This window comes from Coregonus lavaretus, assembly GCF_964263955.1.
Source record: "Coregonus lavaretus genome assembly, chromosome: 9".
NCBI classification, from domain to species: Eukaryota; Metazoa; Chordata; class Actinopteri; order Salmoniformes; family Salmonidae; genus Coregonus; species Coregonus lavaretus.
This window is the reverse complement of record NC_139996.1, coordinates 21,260,326-21,279,958: the sequence shown is the minus strand read 5'-3', so window position 1 is coordinate 21,279,958 and position 19,633 is coordinate 21,260,326. Positions and strand designations below refer to the sequence as shown.

General features: G+C 43.4%; 2 protein-coding genes across 2 annotated transcripts; one reads left to right on the top strand and one right to left on the bottom strand.

The window, feature by feature from the left end:
• Positions 1-3,376: 3,376 nt before the first annotated feature.
• gdpgp1 (GDP-D-glucose phosphorylase 1) lies at positions 3,377-8,208 on the top strand (the record flags this gene model as incomplete). Its single annotated transcript, XM_084169246.1, is given in 8 exon segments — positions 3,377-3,494; positions 7,296-7,381; positions 7,383-7,399; positions 7,401-7,502; positions 7,587-7,617; positions 7,619-7,710; positions 7,971-8,172; positions 8,176-8,208. Coding segments are annotated over 8 exon segments (681 nt in total).
• A 284-nt stretch (positions 8,209-8,492) lies between these two features.
• On the bottom strand, positions 8,493-10,656 carry LOC311135476 (uncharacterized protein). Its single transcript, XM_084169456.1, has 2 exons — positions 10,456-10,656; positions 8,493-9,826 (listed from the first exon to the last, which is right to left on the bottom strand). The coding sequence occupies exons 1-2, from the start codon at positions 10,628-10,630 to the stop codon at positions 8,811-8,813; spliced, it is 1,191 nt and encodes a 396-aa protein (XP_084025582.1). The 5' UTR covers positions 10,631-10,656; the 3' UTR covers positions 8,493-8,810.
• Between the last annotated feature and the right edge of the window lie 8,977 nt (positions 10,657-19,633).

The following is a 19,633-nucleotide window of genomic DNA, read 5'->3' as shown; positions in this document are numbered from 1 at the left end:
GCATGTAATGAAATTTTTTATCCATCCTTCAGTAAAGTAAGGATTCCATTGGGAATAGCTTTCATTAAAATGTAATATTCCTAACACAACATAAAAGTTATATTTGGCTAATAATTCTTTGTAAGTATAAAGATGACCATTATCATTTATAAGTTGATTAACCACGAAGATGTTATTGTTAAACCAATTATGAAAAAGAAAGGTATTATTTCTATATCTAATATCACTGTTATTCCAAATACAATATTTGTGTGGAGAGAGGTTGTGCTTGCATAACAAGGACCAGCACATTAGAGCTTGTTTATGAAATGTTGCTAATTTAACAGGAAGATTACCCACAGCATAAGGTCGTTGGAGTAAAAAATTAAGCCCCCTAATTTTCTAGAAAATAAAATGTGGTATTATATTCTAAAGACTGTAAGGTTTTTTGAGATACCTCTTAATCCAGTTCAGTTTTGTATTCTGGTTAAACAGCGTAAAATCTAAAACATTAAGACCACCATCAAATGTTAAATTAAAATTAAAATGTTGTTGGTAATGACATCCTTCCTGATCTTGTGTGGCTTATTTTTCCAAATGAAATTGGATACTAATTTGTCGAGTGGTACATGCAGACTTGGGAATCTCTAAAGATGTAAAAAGATAAGAAACTTGAGATAAACCCTCTCTCTGCCTTTGACAGGAGAACTCTACCCTGAAGAGATCAATCTCTTGCCAACCATGAATTACATTTATTTTTTATAGATTCAATTACGGGATTTACATAAGTGTTTAATTTCGTTATCTTTGACAGAAATGTCTCATATTCTAGGACTCACTGCATCTTTAAGTGCTAAAATTTCACATTTTGCAATATTCAATACCAAACCTGACACTTGAGAGAATTGCTCTACTATATGTAGGGCTACTGGAACCTGATTTTAATTTCTCAAAAACAGGGTTGTATCGTCGGCAAATTAGGAAATATTCACCTCTTTATCACATACAACAATTCCTTCAAATTGACTCTTGGTGACCATTGAACAAAGAATTAGTGATACTAACAGGAATACAAATTGTGACGCTGGACAGCCCTGACGAATCCCTTTATGAATATCAAATCTAGGTGAGGATCCACGGAAAGTTTAATAATAATAATAATAATATGCCATTTAGCAGACTCTTTTATCCAAAGCGACTTACAGTCATGCGTGCATAAATTTTTGTGCATGAGTGGTCCCGGGGATCGAACCCACTACCTTGGCGTTACAAGCGCCGTGCTCTACCAGCTGAGCTACAGAGGACCACATAACACAACTATTACCACCATTATAAAGAGTTTTAATTGTGTTGATAAAAAAATTACCAAATTTGAAATAGTGCAATGTATCTAAAATAAACTCATGGCTAACAAATGCTTTTTTGAAATCCAAAAATAGAATAACAGGATTGTCATCTAATAAATCACTATATTCCATCAAGTCCAAGACCAGCCCTTTCAAAAATCCAGATTGGCACTCATTAATTAAACTACAAAGACCATATTTTAACTGTTTTGCTAGAATGAAAGCTAGTATCTTATTGTTGTTTAAGCGGTTAATTGGACGCCAATTATCAATAAATAATATGTCCTTATGTGGTTTATGGATAAGAGTTAACACCTTGTTTCAATGAGGTTGGTAGCTTTCCTTTTTCTATAGCTTCCTCATACAGTGCCTCTGGAAAGTATTCAGACCCCTTGACTTTTTCCACATTTTGTTATTTTACAGCCTTATTCTAAAATTGATTTTAAAAAATGTTTTCCTCATTAATCTACACACAATACCCCATAATGACAAAGCAAAAATAGAAAAAAACCGGAAATATCACATTTACATAAGTATTCAGACCCTTTACTCAGTACTTTGTTGAAGCAGCTTTGGCAGCGACTACAGCCTCGCGTCTTCTTGGGTATGACGCTACAAGCTTGCAGATCCTCTCAAGCTCTGTCAGGTTGGATGGGGAGCGATGTTCGATCGGGTTCAAGTACAGGCTCTGGCTGGGCCACTCAAGGACATTCAGAGACTTGTCCCGAAGCCACTCCTGCGTTGTCTTGGCTGTGTGCTTAGGGTCGTTGTTCTGTTGGAAGGTGAACCTTTGCCCCAGTCGGAGATCCTGAGCGCTCTGGAACAGGTTTTCATCAAGGATCTCTCTGTACTTTGCTCTGTTCATCTTTGCCTCGATCCTGACTATTCTCCCAGTCCCTGCTGCTGAAAAACATCCCCACAGCATGACGCTGCCACCACCATGCTTCACCGTAAGGATGGTGCCAGGTTTCTTCCAGACGTGACGCTTGGCATTCAGGCCAAAGCGTTCAATCTTGGTTTCATCAGACCAGAGGATATTGTTTCTCATGGTCTGGGAGTCTTTAGGTGCCTTTTGGCAAACTTCAAGCGGGCTGTCATGTGCATTTTACTGAGGAGTGGCTTCCGTCTGACCACTCTACCATAAAAGGCCTGATTGGTGGAGTGCTGCAGAGATGGTTGTCCTTCTGGAAAGGTCTCCCATCTCCACAGAGGAACTCTGGAGCTATGTCAGAGTGACCATCAGGTTCTTGGTCACCTCCCTGACCAAGGCCCTTCTCCCCCGATTGTTCAGTTTGGCCGGGCGGCCAGCTCGAGGAAGAGTCTTGGTGGTTCCAAACTTCTTCCATTTAAGAATGATGGAGGGCACTGTGTTCTTGGGACCTTCAATGCTGCATAATTTTTTGGTACCCTTCCCCAGATCTGTGCCTCGACACAATCCTGTCTCGGAGCTCTACAGACAATTTCTTCGACCTCATAGCTTGGTTTTTGCTGTGACATGAACTGTCAACTGTGGGACCTTTTATAGACAGTTGTGTGCCTTTTCAAATCATGTCCAATCAATTGAATTTACCACAGGTGGACTCCAATCAAGTTGTAGAAAAATCTCAAGGATGATTAATGGAAACAGGATGCACCTGAGCTCAATTTCGAGTCTCATAGCAAAGGATCTGAATACTTATGTAAATAAGGTATCTGTTTTCTATTTTTAATACATTTGGTAACATTTCTAAAAACCTGTTTTCGCTTTGTCATTATGGGGTATTGTGTGTAGATTGCTGAGGATTTGTATTTAGTTAATCCATTTTAGAATAAGGCTGTAACGTAACAATATTTGGAAAAAGTCAAGGGGTCTGAATACTTTCCGAAGGCACTATATGTGGCAAGCAAGAATTTTGCTATGAGTTCCCCAGAAGTTTGATAGAACAGGAGTAGAACAGAGTTGAGTTTGGGGGTCGTTTTTCTGAGTGTGGCCACTGCCCATGCTCTCAAAATGTTAGCGCCCAGCAAAGACACGTTTCTGTGGTGAGCAGGACGATTATGAGATGGGAGTTATGTCGGGATGCCACCGGCCGCAAGCAAAGTCGGGAGAAGAGGAATATTGGGACAGGGACACAGAAAGGTGGATTTCTGAGGAGGAGGAAGAGGTCGAAGAGAATGAGGAAAGCAGAGGTTGGATTTGAATGAGGAAGATGGTTTAAAAATTGAGATGGGGGTCATAGCCGCGGGAAGAAGGGGTGCATTTTTTCACAAAAGTAGTGCGCTGGGCCTTTACCAATCCTGTATTAGTGGTGTGCAGCCTCAATCGTTGATTCATTGTTTCAATATTCTCAGAAACACCTTGTTGATGCAGTGCTTCAATATTTGCAGAATGCTTCCCTTCCCTGGCAAATAATGCAGACCGGCAAATACAAAAATGAACTGGGCGCACACATTATAAGGAACATCTCTGAATGCAGAGCAACAATTTTGGTGGGAAGCACATGACACAAAAACACTGGCATAGTACACTGTATGCACCGTTCCACAAGGGTGGCTTCATATGGCCTATAGCAGGGGGTCTGCAACCTTTTTCATGAGTGACAATTTTCAATTGATCCTACAATTTCTAAAGATCTGCGTGCCAGTTATGATTTTCATATAAGCATTGTAGGCTACTCAACTGTGCCCAGAAAATGTCTAACTGCCCACAAACTAAATAGCCTAATTCTAGCTGGCTACTAGACAGAGGCGCTGTGCATTCAGCCACACCCCACAGAGCTCCACTATGCCTACCTGTACCAAGGTGGTGCTGAATCACGGGCGCAGCCTTAATGTGTAGATTTTTCTTCATTCTTCATTTATGCGTACTTGTCGATTGTAGGCCTAAGTAATTCCTTTGATGTATGCATTTGTAGGATTTATCTGGCATAGTTTGCATTCGCAATCAACTGTTTTATGCTTCGGTTACTTCACATTTACATTTAAAAAATGTTTTGTGTCATTTAGCAGACGCTCTTATCCAGAGCGACTTAGTTAGTGAGTGCATACATTTTCATTCTGGCCCCCCGTGGGAAACGAACCCACAACCCTGGCGTTGCAAGCGCCATGCTCTACCAACTGAGCTACAGGGGACATTGATGTCGGTATTTGAAGTCAGCCTTGATAGCCTGTATTATGCATCTATTTCATGTTGCACTGTTCCACAAGTAGGCTAAATGAGTCAATGTAGCCTATGTATGAGGTTGACTAGTACATTGTACATGCCATTCCACAGACCTTTAAACCTAATATAAACCTAATATTGTAGTGATAATGTCTGGGGAACATTTGTTTGTTTTTACTGTTCTCCAAATAGCATTTTAGAGTTTTAAAATTGTTTAGAGGTACAGTAAATTAGCTTCAACTGGAGGATGTATTTCTACACACCCCACTTTGCCATACCTTAAGTTTAGCTGAACTCATGCCACTGCCCCCTGTCAAGATCAGTTTCTTGCTTTGCTCTTAGGAACATGGCATCATTGAAAGGAGTGATTTCTGGAGTAGCGTTAAGTGTGGAGGTGGAGCAATTGAAGTTGAAGATTCCTGGTGTTTGTGATGCCTGCCGTTTGGTGCTACGCAGACCCGGTGGTAAGCATGGTGATACAGAGGAGTCACTGTCAGTCCTTTTGAGTTTTGAGTCAGAGTTTTTACCCGACAAAGTCATGTTAGGATATCAGTTATCCTTTTAGAGCTTTTGTGCCGAATCCACTGCGCTGTTTCAGGTGCAACAGTTTGTAGGAGGGAGATTCCAAGATGTGGGAAGTATGCAAGAGGGCATGAGTGGCGCAGTGGTCTAAGGCACTGCATCGCAGTGCTAACTGTGCCACTAGAGATCCTGGTTCGAATCCAGGCTCTGTCGCAGCCGGCCGCGACCGGGAGACTCATGGGCGGCGCACAATTGGCCCAGCGTCGTCCAGGGTAGGGGAGGGAATGGCCGGCAGGGATGTAGCTCAATTGATAGAGCATGGCGTTTGCAACGCCAGGGTTGTGGGTTCAATTCCCACGGGGGGCCAGTAAAAAAATAATAAATAAAATAAATAAATAAAAATGTATTCACTAACTGTAAGTCGCTCTGGATAAGAGCGTCTGCTAAATGACTAAAATGTAAATGTAATAGAGGATTGTGTAGTTTCGGTGGACAAAGTTGTGTGTGTCAACTGTAGGGGTGCCCATGTTGCTGGGGATCAGAATTGTCTGGTGCGAGAGAGGCAGGTTGAGGTGGCTAGAGTCGTGCAGAAGGTGTCATATGCTGAGGCAGTGAAGAACGTAGAGGATGGGTCAAGGGTGAGGGATCCTGAGAGGATCCCTGTGAGTAGTAGATCTGTGCCAGAACAGAGGGATAGCCCAACAAGTGATATACAGTATGCTTCAGTAAGGTTGGCTTCTTAGCGTTCATAGCAATGGTTATCAACTGTACGGCAGAAATTGAACGTAAATGACAGAAAATAGATGTTGTGGTGGTAGCTGCAGAGAAGTATTTGGGTATACGAGATTTGAATTCCGAAGAGTTACAGGGTGTGTTGAGTGGTGGTGTCCCCAAATGTGTTTACGTCGCTGTTAGGGAGCATTTCTCCTTTGCCAATATAATCCATCCACCTGACTGGTGTGGCATATGAAGAAACTGATTAAACAGCATGATCATTACACAGGTGCACCTTGTGCTGGGGAAAATAAAAGGCCACTTTAAAATGTGCAGTTTTGTCACACAACACAATGCCACAGATGCAGGAATGTCCACGAGAGCTGTTGCCAGAGAACTGAATGTTCATTTCTCTACCATAAGCGGTCTCCATTTGGCAGTACGTCCAACCGGCCTCACAACCGCAGACCACGTGTAACTACTTCAGCCCAAGAACTCCACATCCGGCTTCTTCAACTGCGGGATCGTCAGTGACCAGCCACCCGGACAGCTGATGAAACGGTGGGCATGCACAACCGAAGAATTTCTGCACAAACTGTCAGAAACCGTCTCAGGGAAGCTCATCTGCGTGCTCGTCGTCCTCATCAGGGTCTTGACCTGACTGCAGTTTGGCGTCGTAACCGACTTCAGTAGGCAAATGCTCACCTTCGATGGCCACTGGCACTCTGGAGAAATGTGCTCTTCACGGATGATTCCCGGTTTCAACTGTACCGGGCAGATGGCAGACAGAGTGTATGGCATCGTGTGGGCGAGCAGTTTGTGAACAGCGTGCCCCATGGTGGCGGTGGGGTTATGGTATGGGCAGGCATAAGCTACGGGACATAGCTCCTGAGGCCCATTGTCGTGCCATTCATCTGCCGCCATCACCTCATGTTTTAGCATGATAATGCACGGCCCCATGTTGCAAGGATCTGTACACAATTCCTGGAAGCTGAAAATGTCCCAGTTCTTCCATGGCCTGCATACTCACCAGACATGTCAACCATTGAGCATGTTTGGGATGCTCTGGATTGACATGTACAACAGCGTGTTCCTGTTCCCACCAATATCCAGCAACTTCGAACAGCCATTGAAAAGAAGTGGGACAACATTCCACAGGCCATAATCAATGTGATGGAGATGTGTCGCGCTGCATGAGGCAAATGGTGGTCACACCAGATACTGACTGGTTTTCTGATCCACACCCCTACCTTTTTTTTAAGGTATCTGTGACCAACAAATGCATTTCTTTATTCCCAGTGGTGTGAAATCCATAGATTAGGGCGTAATGAATCTATTTCAGTTGACTGATTTCCTTAAATGAACTGTAACTCAGTAAAATCTTTAAATTGTTGCATGTTGCATTTATATTTTTGTTCAGTGTAGCTACCAATGTTAACCTTTCTTACAGCCAAATGGAGAACAGCAAGTCGCCAACACGTTTCAGCTACAGTAACTGGGATTTTGTTGACAATGTTTGTTGGTCTGGATTTGATGACCGAACGTCCTCTGTCTAAATTTGACACAATACCACAAACCGGCTGGACCGACAGGATGGGCAGAGAGAGGGCTGTTCCATTATCACCTGGGCGACTTGGAGACACACATTTTACCTGGGCCATCTCACTATGTGGCCCAAACTGAACATTCAAAGAGGGATCTAGAAGACAGCCTCAGGAAATATTAAGCATCAAACAAAACTTGGACACCAATCAGTTCAACTTCAACAAAATCAATCCAGAGGAAGTAATTTTTGAGATGTGAAGTAGGCTCCATTTGCTTACTCATCACAAAGGTGGGGGCCCCTGTAAAGTAAATGGACACCCAGGTAATTAACTCTGAAGAATGATGGTGGTGGTCAGTGTTAGACCTTTGGAAATTTGGCCACTGTTTATTAGTTCCAGAGCCCACCCAGTGTTCTCCACAGGTCCTGACCCCCACTGCCATCCAAATCGGATTTGAATTTGTGTTCTGACCCGAGCTTCTGGGTGGGATTAAATAGTCTTGACGCCTTTGCATCGGTCAATCATCTCCACGGATACTACATGAACCAGGAGGTACGCTTACCGTCTGACAGACTTCCCCACCGGCTTTATGTTCTACACTGAAACTGAGGACCTTGAGAAAGTTGTCCATGCCATTAGTCTGGTCACAGACTCACTGGTGGATGGGAACAAGGCGCACAACCTGTTTTTCATCTGAGGTGGGGAGTCTGATGTGAGTGCCAGGAGGGGTATGCCTATTGTTGTGTGGCCCAAGAGGTCCTGCTTTGGTGCCAATTATGAATCTGCCTTCAATGTGGCTCTGTGGGAGCTAGCTGGACATTTACCATTCAAGAACAGACATGACTTTGAACACAGCACTGAAAAAGATGTGATGGCCGTCATTCAGAGGTATCTGCTGCCTGACCAAGAGTTCCTTCAGTTGGAATAGCAACTAACTGCACATTTACATAAATATTTTTAAGCCTGACATACCTGGAAGAGAACATCAGTGTCAGCATAGTATTGAGACAAGTGTCACTGTGGTATATTTTGTCTATAACCATTTAAATTACTGTCCATATGTACAGAGCCTGGTGGTTGACTATGTACTTTGCCAACAATTATTCTTGTCTACAATTCCACTAACTAAAATTCAACTCCCTACACATACTGTCCAAACTGAGTATATGCTTTGTGCTTATTATAGTTATTGGGCATTCAAAAGTAGCTCAACAAATTTCAATGGAATAAAACATACTTGAATTCACAGTACTTTTATTATTTTTCAGATGTATTACCATTAGTAGCTTATTTCCTTTCCTCCCACCATAATATAACTCCAAAAACACACAGGTTGTCTCTTTTTGAGAGCCAGGCTCATTCAAAGGCCTCACAATGGCGAGTTACTCCAGCATTAGGACTACACAGATCTAGGTGAGCAACGTACATGACAGTGGCCTGTGTGGACTTTTTAGAAGTTTAAGCAGCCACTGTCACTGAAATATTTACTGCAATCATTGCACTCATACACATTTTCCCCAGTGTGACTTTTCTGATTACACATGATTGGGTAAAGCAGTTTTTCTACATACAGGACACCTGTATGGTTTCGCCCCTGTGACTCCTCATCATGTGAAATGTCAGACGGAAGCTAGTGCTGAAACACTTGTCACAATGACTGCAGCTATATCCTTTACCTCCTGCATGAATCTTCATGTGCCTTTTCAGACTATTGCGAACGCTGAATTCTTTGCCACAATCAGAACATTGATACGGTTTATCCCCTGTGTGGGTTCTCATGTGCACAATCAGATCCCTATTGCTAGTGAAGCATTTACTACAAACATGACAACACATCCTATCTGCAATGTGAGTTTGGATGTGATGTTTCATACTTTCTGTGGACTCAAAACATTTTCCACACACACCACAAATATGTTCTTTCTCATTTGTATGAGTTTGCACATGTTTCATTAATGAACCCATGTACTGGAAAGACTTTCCACACACTTTACAACGGCAAGGAGCATTATCCCTTTGCCTGGGTGATTTCAGATTGGATGACTCTGTGGATTTTCTACCCTTAGTATTAATGTGGGAGCTTTGTCTTTTTACTGTCCATCTTGTCTTTGATTTGACTGGTTTAAAACCTGACGGAGGCCCTCCGACTCCTATCCCATCAACGTTTTCACTCTGAGCTGCAAAACAGTATGGATTTCCTGCATAGATGGGCTGAGAATCACTGGTTGGTTCTGATACTCTGTAGTCCTCTCCATCAGTTTCTGTTTTGATATGTGCAGTTGAGGTGCTGGGTAGAGAGTCTCTCTCTTCTTTTCCCTCATTCTGGGCTTGATAAAGATATGAGTGCAGAGTTGGGTCCTCACAGTCAGTTTCCATAAAGGCAGAAGTGAATATGGCATCTTTGGTATCATCTTCCAGCTCTTGAAGCTGCTCTTCCCACTGACTGGTCCTGAGTTCCTCCTGTTCCTCCTTTATCTGCGTAGGCTCTGGGTCCTCCTGTCCGAGACTGGGGCTCCATTCCTGCACACAGTGCTGCTGCCCAGGGGGAACCTGTTCCGAGACTGACTGTTGGAGGATGTCTAGAGGCAAGTAGAAAGGAAGGATGCGATATAGAAAACCTGTAAGCCTACAATAGAGAGCAATAGTAATGGCTTGCTGGCCAAAGCCTATGGGGGAAATGAATGGGTTTTTTTTGGTAGGGATTTTGGATAAACACAGAAAATGAGGTCTGTCATAAACACAGGCTCAGATCTTATACGTTTTGTTCTATGAGATCATCTTCATCAGCTAAAATCAGTTTTTGTGAATTGTGAAGCATGTTTGTAATCAAAAGAAGCACATAAAGGCTTCTTAATTCATAAAGGTTATGTTAACTGACTGATATCATCTCATAGAACAAAACGCACTGTATAAGATCTCCTACGCATGTGTTAACCTCGGACCTTATTTTCGGCGTTTATCCCAAAACCCCATTATTTCAGAAGCATCAGACCCTACCGTTCCTGCATTCTTTCCCCATTCATGTCCCTCCGTAGGAACGGCTGAACGAACCAGAGATAACTCATTTCCGGTTTTTAGGACTACAAACGGGCGAGCTCTATGCCAATTCAGATATCAACGACATAACTATGTACCTGTAAAAGCTGATGTGATATTTTCTATCCACTTCCATACAATAACGGTTTAATAGACAGACGTAATTACAAACCTGATCTGTTTAGCTTTATGAGAGCTATTTCAAGCAGCCTCTGTAGACGGTCATTTTCCTCATTTGAACGGGAAACTTCTTCTGCTATCGTTTTTTCAACTGCCCCTAATATCTCCTCAGCAGCAGCACTTAATCGCTCATTGAGAAACACTCTTAACAGCTGTATTTTAGACATTTTAGATTACGTTTAGTAGCATCCGAGCTAGCTAGTTCCTGGTTTCTGTCCGTTTCCGCGCGCACCTCATCTGGCAGGAGGTAACACATTTTGCTTTATCACCACCTGCTGGAGTGGAGTACGACAAGATCGGTTCAGCGTTCAGTTTATGGAAATATTTTTAAATACAAAATGCACCCCATGACATATCCTATATTGACTGAAGTATCACTAATCACATATCTGTACATTATATATTAATCCTATAATGTGACCTTCTCAGATGAGATGTGGATACTTTGACGGGAGGGCGGTGTGATATAATTAAAAGTGCCTTAATAATAACACAATAATAATACATAATCATAATGCGTACCAGTAAGTAAAATACTATTCATTTATTGAAATGTTGATAATACGATATTTGTGCTGTATTTATGTCTGATCTGGGTTTGATTCGTTATACCTAGGAATTCCTATAGGAATTCGTGGTTTTACTGTCAATTGGCCTAATGTATTGGTCGTGGGTTGCAGGGTTTTGGCCTACTTCTAAATTACACCGCGACCGCCATGGCAATTCTCTTTTTAAAAAAAAAATGTATTTCACTGTGACATGCTGCTGCTGACTATCAGGCAATGCTGTTGGTGAGTGATTGATTGAGTGGTGGGGAGGTGCCGGAGGGCTGTGTGTGTAGCTAAATACACTATCGGCTGAGTCATGTGAGTGAGAGGAGACAGAGCAGCACACATGCAGGTCGTGACAACTTTTTACAATTGTAGCCAGGCTATTTAACTTGTCATTATGCGCGAGTGTAAATGTGAAATGGAAGTTATGGAATTCCCTCGCGTGTTTCTGTTATGGGGAAAAGTCCTCAATGAAACGACATTAAATGTGGAGAATTATTGTTTGGCCATCAAGTAGCCTATTAATTTATATGCCATTGTAGGCTACTGTAGGCTACGATTTGATAAAATAAATGTGTTGAAATGACCAGTGGCGACCCGTCGTTCAGGGCCGGTGGTTCTGCTCCACATTTTTAGATAAAAAATAATATAAAATATATCTATGTTTTGGCTTGCCTGTTTTGCATGTTATTTTGGCATTAATACGTGTCACATATCAGTTTGCAAACAATGTAAAACATGTATTTTTATTTTTATCATTGAGTTAATAAATCCACATACAAACATGGTCTCTTTTTTGCTTTCTTGAGTAAGGCAGCTCCAAAATGCAGGTGTTTCAGCCTAGATCAGTGGTTTCTGTGGTGGTGGGGCAGCCAGCGGAAAATACAGAGCGTAGGTGTTGGTAATGTTCTCTAGTTGCTCAGTGTTCTGTCACTGGTGGGGATAGTACCTCACCGCCAAGTCTAAGGGTAGAGCTCGAAAATTCAAGCCCCTTGGGTGCTGCCATAGAGTTACATTAGAAGTGCCCATCCAAGAAGGCTCAAGGTCATTGGCCACAGATAAAATGATGTCAAATCACGTTATATCTACAGTAGCTTTGATTGGCCTGATCATGTCAACATCATACTTTCAAAATCTTAGCTAGCAGTCATCATCATGAATCAAGTTGACAATCTACTGGCAAATCCTTTTTATTCCTTGTCATATGAAGATAAATAATGAACATAAATTATAGATAAAACATATCGGTGCTCATCGGCCATTGGACATAAACATTACACAACAAGTTGGAAATCGCAAATTCAATAATGAGTGGTTTGGAAGGAATCAGTGGCTAACTGCAAGCATTGCAAAGCAATCACTAGCCTGCTATTCAGTGGAGTGGCTGTGTGGTCCCAAATCTGGGATTAAGGGTCTCTTTTCCAAGTTTAAAATTATAAACATTCAACATTGGCCATGCTGTCAATGAAGCATGTGTTGTTTATAAAGAATAATGCTAATCTTTGCTGTGAGACCAAGGAGTCCGCTTACACTGTACTTTGATTATAAAGGTTTATTTATATCACAAGATTTCAGCATAAGTTTACAGACGTCTGCAGGCATCTGGAGAACAATGACTCGAAAATAATGTTGTTCTGACCTCCTTTGTCTCAACCAAGTATTTATAATCTTTACCATGATATGGGTGGTTTCCCATACAGACCAATCCCATGAGACTTCCTCTGTTTTATGGGGTGCCCCTATAAAACTGCTCCCCAGATGCTTCCCTAAGCTGAATCAACATCCTCCAAGATACCATTTGAAAACGTTAGCAAAGTCATAAATTCCTCAGATACCACACATGATTTGTGCCACCCTCAAAACAACTGTTAACTCGGCACTACGAAAACTTGACTTCAGTGAGTTCAAGACAACTTGGGAAAAAATGAACTCCGACTGGGAAAATACATTTTGAACGGTCATCCAACTCAGAATTGTAAATCCGGAAGTCGGGTCTCTTTCTAGAGCTACGACCTGAAGATCAATGACGTCATCATGATTCGACCTTGTTTTGAAAGCACCATACACTACCAGTCAAAAGTTTGGACACACCTACTCATTCAAGTTTTTTATTTATTTTTATTTTTATACATTGTAGAATAATAGTGAAGATATCAAAACTATGAAATCACACATATGGAATCATGTAGTAACCAAAAAAGTGTTAAACAAATCAAAACATATTTCATATTTGAGATTCTTCAAATAGCCACCCTTTGCCTTGATGACAGTGTTGGAAATTGTTTAGTGGACTATGAGATAAAACTGAGTTAATCATGAACATATAGTTAACATTCTTTGTGGCTAACTGTGTGCATTATCCTGGTTGAGGTGATGCACAAATTAGACAGCTAAATCGGGTAAAAAAGTAGGTCATCCGCTGTAGGTGACACCATAAATTGGAAGTCGCGCCGTTCATCTCAGGTAGGTGAACGGTTGTGAATGCCACCAGGGCTTCAAAGTATAGAGAAATAATAAGATAGAGTAGGTCTGCTCATCTCGTACGGGGGAATGGTTTGTTTGAGCGGCTGTGGTTCATTCACTTGTGATTAAGTTGTATGTTTCATCTGTCTCATTCAGGTTGCTCATATGGTCAGCTTGATCAATTAGCTTTGTTCAAACGCCTGATACATTTGGTCGTCCTGCGGGTCATTCTGTCTGATTCATTTAAGTGCGAGTGGCTGTTTATCTGTGTGAGTGATCGGACAATAAAAAGAAATCCTGCAAATAATAGTCTTTTCTGTAAGTGACAGGAAAGGGACTATATTTGAGGTCGTTTGAAGCTTCTAAAAGCTGGTGGAGAAAGGGCATTCCCATTAGGAAGAGGAGAATGAATAGTATGTGGATATTCATTTTCTAACGTGAGTTACTGGGAGGAGAAGATCAGAAGGTGTGTGTGTGTGTGTCTTTTCTCGGAGGGGTATGACAAATCCTGTTGGAGGAACAGGTCACGTGTACGGGGGTGATCATATGACGTCAACACATAGAATTTCGGTCAAGCTTTTAGGGGGTAATTAAAGTTGGGAAATGTAGAAGTAATATAGGATTATGGTAAAATTGACCACAGTAAAATAATAACTGTGATATGGTTAACATTCCAAATTGGGGCCCGTTGGTAGAATAAAATATTCCTGTAGGTTATGCAAATAGTGATTAAGCGTGTTTGAGAACAACGTTGTGTGAATGTGAAATGAGGATGGGATAAATGTGGAAAATGAGTCATACTCTGAGGTTTGGATAATGGGATGGAGAGGATGTTATGACTGAGGGACGGGGGTCTAGGTAATTAAGTTGATGTTCCGCTGGGACTAGATTAGGGTAAACTAACTTGTGGCGATAAAGAATTATTAGAAATACGAATGGTTTGGTTAATATGAATATATTAGAATATTATGTATGTTATGTGCGGGTAATTGATTAGTAGAGAGTGGATAAAAGTGGAATAATACAGTGGGGAAAAAAAGTATTTAGTCAGCCACCAATTGTGCAAGTTCTCCCACTTAAAAAGATGAGAGAGGCCTGTAATTTTCATCATAGGTACACGTCAACTATGACAGACAAAATGAGAAAAAGAAATCCAGAAAATCACATTGTAGGATTTTTAATGAATTTATTTGCAAATGATGGTGGAAAATAAGTATTTGGTCAATAACAAAAGTTTCTCAATACTTTGTTATATACCCTTTGTTGGCAATGACACAGGTCAAACGTTTTCTGTAAGTCTTCACAAGGTTTTCACACACTGTTGCTGGTATTTTGGCCCATTCCTCCATGCAGATCTCCTCTAGAGCAGTGATGTTTTGGGGCTGTCGCTGGGCAACACAGACTTTCAACTCCCTCCAAAGATTTCCTATGGGGTTGAGATCTGGAGACTGGCTAGGCCACTCCAGGACCTTGAAATGCTTCTTACGAAGCCACTCCTTCGTTGCCCGGGCGGTGTGTTTGGGATCATTGTCATGCTGAAAGACCCAGCCACGTTTCATCTTCAATGCCCTTGCTGATGGAAGGAGGTTTTCACTCAAAATCTCACGATACATGGCCCCATTCATTCTTTCCTTTACACGGATCAGTCGTCCTGGTCCCTTTGCAGAAAAACAGCCCCAAAGCATGATTTTTCCACCCCCATGCTTCACAGTAGGTATGGTGTTCTTTGGATGCATCTCAGCATTCTTTGTCCTATAAACACGACTTGAGTTTTTACCAAAAAAGTTATATTTTGGTTTCATCTGACCATATGACATTCTCCCAATCCTCTTCTGGATCATCCAAATGCACTCTAGCAAACTTCAGACGGGCCTGGACATGTACTGGCTTAAGCAGGGGGACACGTCTGGCACTGCAGGATTTGAGTCCCTGGCGGCGTAGTGTGTTACTGATGGTAGGCTTTGTTACTTTGGTCCCAGCTCTCTGCAGGTCATTCACTAGGTCCCCCCGTGTGGTTCTGTGATTTTTGCTCACCGTTCTTGTGATCATTTTGACCCCACGGGGTGAGATCTTGCGTGGAGCCCCAGATCGAGGGAGATTATCAGTGGTCTTGAATGTCTTCCATTTCCTAATAATTGCTCCCACAGTTGATTTCTTCAAACCAAGCTGCTTACCTATTGCAGATTCAGTCTTCCCAGCCTGGTGCAGGTCTACAATTTTGTTTCTGGTGTCCTTTGACAGCTCTTTGGTCTTGGCCATAGTGGAGTTTGGAGTGTGACTGTTTGAGGTTGTGGACAGGTGTCTTTTATACTGATAACAAGTTCAAACAGGTGCCATTAATACAGGTAACGGGTGGAGGACAGAGGAGCCTCTTAAAGAAGAAGTTACAGGTCTGTGAGAGCCAGAAATCTTGCTTGTTTGTAGGTGACCAAATACTTATTTTCCACCATAATTTGCAAATAAATTCATTAAAAATCCTACAATGTGATTTTCTGGATTTCTTTTCTCAATTTGTCTGTCATAGTTGACGTGTACCTATGATGAAAATTACAGGCCTCTCTCATCTTTTTAAGTGGGAGAACTTGCACAATTGGTGGCTGACTAAATACATTTTTTCCCCACTGTATATAAGTGCTGGCTTGCACGCCCAAACACGTAGACGTACGTGGGGGGTGGGAGACTATACATAGATCATGTGATATAAATAAAATTAAGCATTATAATAACTATATCATTTCATAAGCAGAGGTGATATAGTAAAGGAATTTTAGTATATTAGGGGGGAAGAACGTAATCCAGTTGAGTAAATTCGTTAGATCTGTTTCAAATCAATGAATGTAGGTTTGACTCGTTGACTGCGAAGTTATTTCCGATGAGCTTGTGAGATCTGTGTCCTTTAAAGCTATTTTCAGATTATTATGGTAGGTGCCAGATACTGAAACTACAGATCCTTATCATTTGAATAAAGGAGGATTTACTTGTCATTTCAATGAAGCATAGTTCTGCATTACTGACAAAAATTTAGATTTTCTGATTAGAGTGTAAGACTGGGATTTAGAAGTTTGCGGGGTTTGAAGTGAACGACTCCCGTATTCAACAGGAATAGTGGGGGGGGGGAGAAAGATAGTTATTTTCTGTGGCGCCAAATGAGTTGATAATTTGAAAAACTACTGAGGAAATAGTTGTAAGTTGGAATATTGAATTGAATATGGATGTGAATTAAATGTATGCTTGTCAATGATAGCAAGTATTTGTTTTATTAATTAGGGCGTAATCAGAAAGGACAGTTACAGGAATTGGATAGCGGACTGGCAATTGCGATAGAGCTGAGGCCGTGATTTGAATTGATAACAAAGGAAAGTAATTTAATAGGGAAGTTAGATATTCAACAGTGAATTGTTTGGGTAGACAGAGGAAAGTAATGTCTTTTAGTAATATGAATGCAAATATACTAGTAGTTATTGGTGGTTTGGGAATAGACTGTACTAATGCCATGTTTTAGTTCGCGGGTAAAAGAGAGACAGTCTAGCAAGTAAGAATCGAGCTGTAAGAGCCATTTGAAGTCATACACAAAAATGTATGCACGCATGACTGTAAGTCGCTTTGGATAAAAGCGTCTGCTAAATGGCATATTATTATTATTATTATTATTGAAGTAGAAGTCTGAATAGTTGAATGGAAAATATTTATTTGACGAATTCTAATTGTTATTACGTTATTCTATAGTTTGCGTAAGTAGTTAAGGAATTCTAAAACTGTCACGGTTCAGACAGACGACCAGAGGACCACAATTGCGTCACACCAGAAAGTTTATTAAAACTTAAGGGAAAAGGGAAGTAGGGAGTGAATGAAGGCTCCAGGGGTAACAGGGATCCCGTCCAATGTGCTGGGTCTGTGCCCCCCCCAGTGGCAGCGATGCGTCCTATGAAGCCGGTGGTGGGTGGTCCAGAAGTCCTGGGGGGGGGAGACACAGACACAACAGGGCGGAATGAAACAAGGCAGCAGTACAGTTCAAGGGAAATCCAAAATACGTAGTAGCAAGGCAGAAGGCTGGTCAGAGTTACCGGGATTGAAGAGTAGTCAGGAGTCGTTATGGCAGAAGCAGGTCTGGATCTCCTGGGGCAGAAGAGTATCCAAAAATCAGGCAGGTCCGGGGTCACAAAACCAGGGTGAGCCAGAAGCGCGAGCAACCAGGTTCCGGGTGTGAGCTTTGCAGACGATCTGACACCGGAGAGCTGAAAGACAGGGCCTCAAATACTGGGAGAGGTAGTGGGTAATGCAGCGCAGCTGGCAGAGTAATTAGAGCAGAGCAGAGCAGGGACAGGTGGAGCTAGTTAGGCTGAGTAGAGAGAGTGGTGAGCAGAGTGGAAGAAAATAAAGGTGGTAACCCGGTGGAGTGAGAGGCTCATGACAGAACCCCCCCCCCAAGGGACGGCCCCAGAAGTCCCAAGAGCAACACCACGCCGGGCGGGAGGAGGGGAGCCGGAGGAGGGCTAGAACTCCTCCGAACGGTCCGAGTGAACGTCCTCATCCTCGGAGGAAGCCGGAGGGCCGTGGTCGGGAGATGGGACAGGTCCCGAGACAGGATCAGGCACAGGACAGGAAGCCGAGCGGGCAGGACGGTTAGGGACCCCTCTGGGGCGGCCCCTACGGATTGCAGGTTGATCAGGATGCCGTTGGTGGAAAGCGGTGATGAGAGTCCTATCCACAATCCGACTAGCTGGCACCCAGGTCCTTTCCTCAGGTCCATAGCCCTCCCAGTCAATGAGGTACTGGAGACCCCTACCCCTCCGTCTGGACCGAAGCAGGCGGCGGACGGTGTAAACCAGACCACCATCGACGAGCCGTGGAGGAGGAGGACAAGGCGCAGCAGGGACCAGCGGACTCTCATGGATGGGCTTAATCTTAGACACATGGAAAGTGGGGTGCACCCTCAGGGAATTAGGCAGTTGGAGCCGGACAGCAGTTGGGCTAATCACTCTTATGATAGGGAATGGGCCAATGAACCGAGGTGCCAGCTTCTGCGACTCCACCCTGAGTGGCAGGTTCTTCGATGACAACCACACCCTTTGACCAACATGGTAGGTGGGAGCAGGAATTCTCCGACGGTTGGCCCCGGTAGTGTAGCTGGCAACGGATCTGAGGAGTGTGGCTCGGGCTTGTGACCAGGTGCGGCGACATCGACGGGCAAAAGCAAGTGCAGATGGGCAAGTAACCTCCTCTTCCTGGCTGGCAAATAGAGGAGGCTGGTATCCATAAACACATTGGAAAGGGGACATACCGATGGCAGAGCAGGTCAGAGAATTGTGTGCGTACTCCACCCATGTCAATTGCTGCGACCAGGAGTGGGGGTTGCGTGAAGTCATGCATCGCAGTGCCTTCTCGAGCTCCTGATTAGCCCGCTCTGACTGCCCATTGGATTGGGGATGGAATCCGGAAGTCAGACTGACTGTGGCTCCCAGCAGGTGACAGAACTCCTTCCAAAAAGCGGAGGAGAATTGTGGACCACGGTCAGAAACTACATCCTTTGGCAGTCCGTGGATCCGGAAGACGTGTTCCAGGACCACCTGGGCGGTCTCCTTGGCGGTTGGGAGCTTGGGGAGGGGAATGAAGTGTGCCATCTTGCTGAAACGGTCAACTATGGTGAGAATGACGGTCATGCCACTTGAAGGGGGCAGCCCCGTGACAAAGTCAAGGGCGATGTGAGACCAGGGACGTCTGGGCACAGGCAGGGGCTGCAGCAATCCGGCTGGGGGCTGGCAGGACGACTTGTGTTGGTTGCAGATGGGGCAGGCTTGGACGAATTCCCGTACATCCTTTCTCAGAGAGGGCCACCAGAACCTCTGGGCGAGCAGGTTGTAAGTGCGGGTGGAGCCAGGGTGACAAGCTAGGCGGGAGTCATGTCCCCACTGAACGACCTGGGACCTCAGGTCTTCGGGGACAAAAAGGCGGTCAGCTGGGCAAGTGCTGGGACCTGGCTGGTTACGGAGAGCCTCCAGCACCTGTTCCTCAACAGCCCAGGTCAGAGCTGCAACGATGCAGGGACTTGGCAGAATCGACACAGGGTCCTTGGAGGGGGTGTCATCCTTCTGGAATTGACGGGAGAGGGCGTCTGGCTTGGTGTTGCGTGATCCAGGCCGGTATGACAGAGTGAAA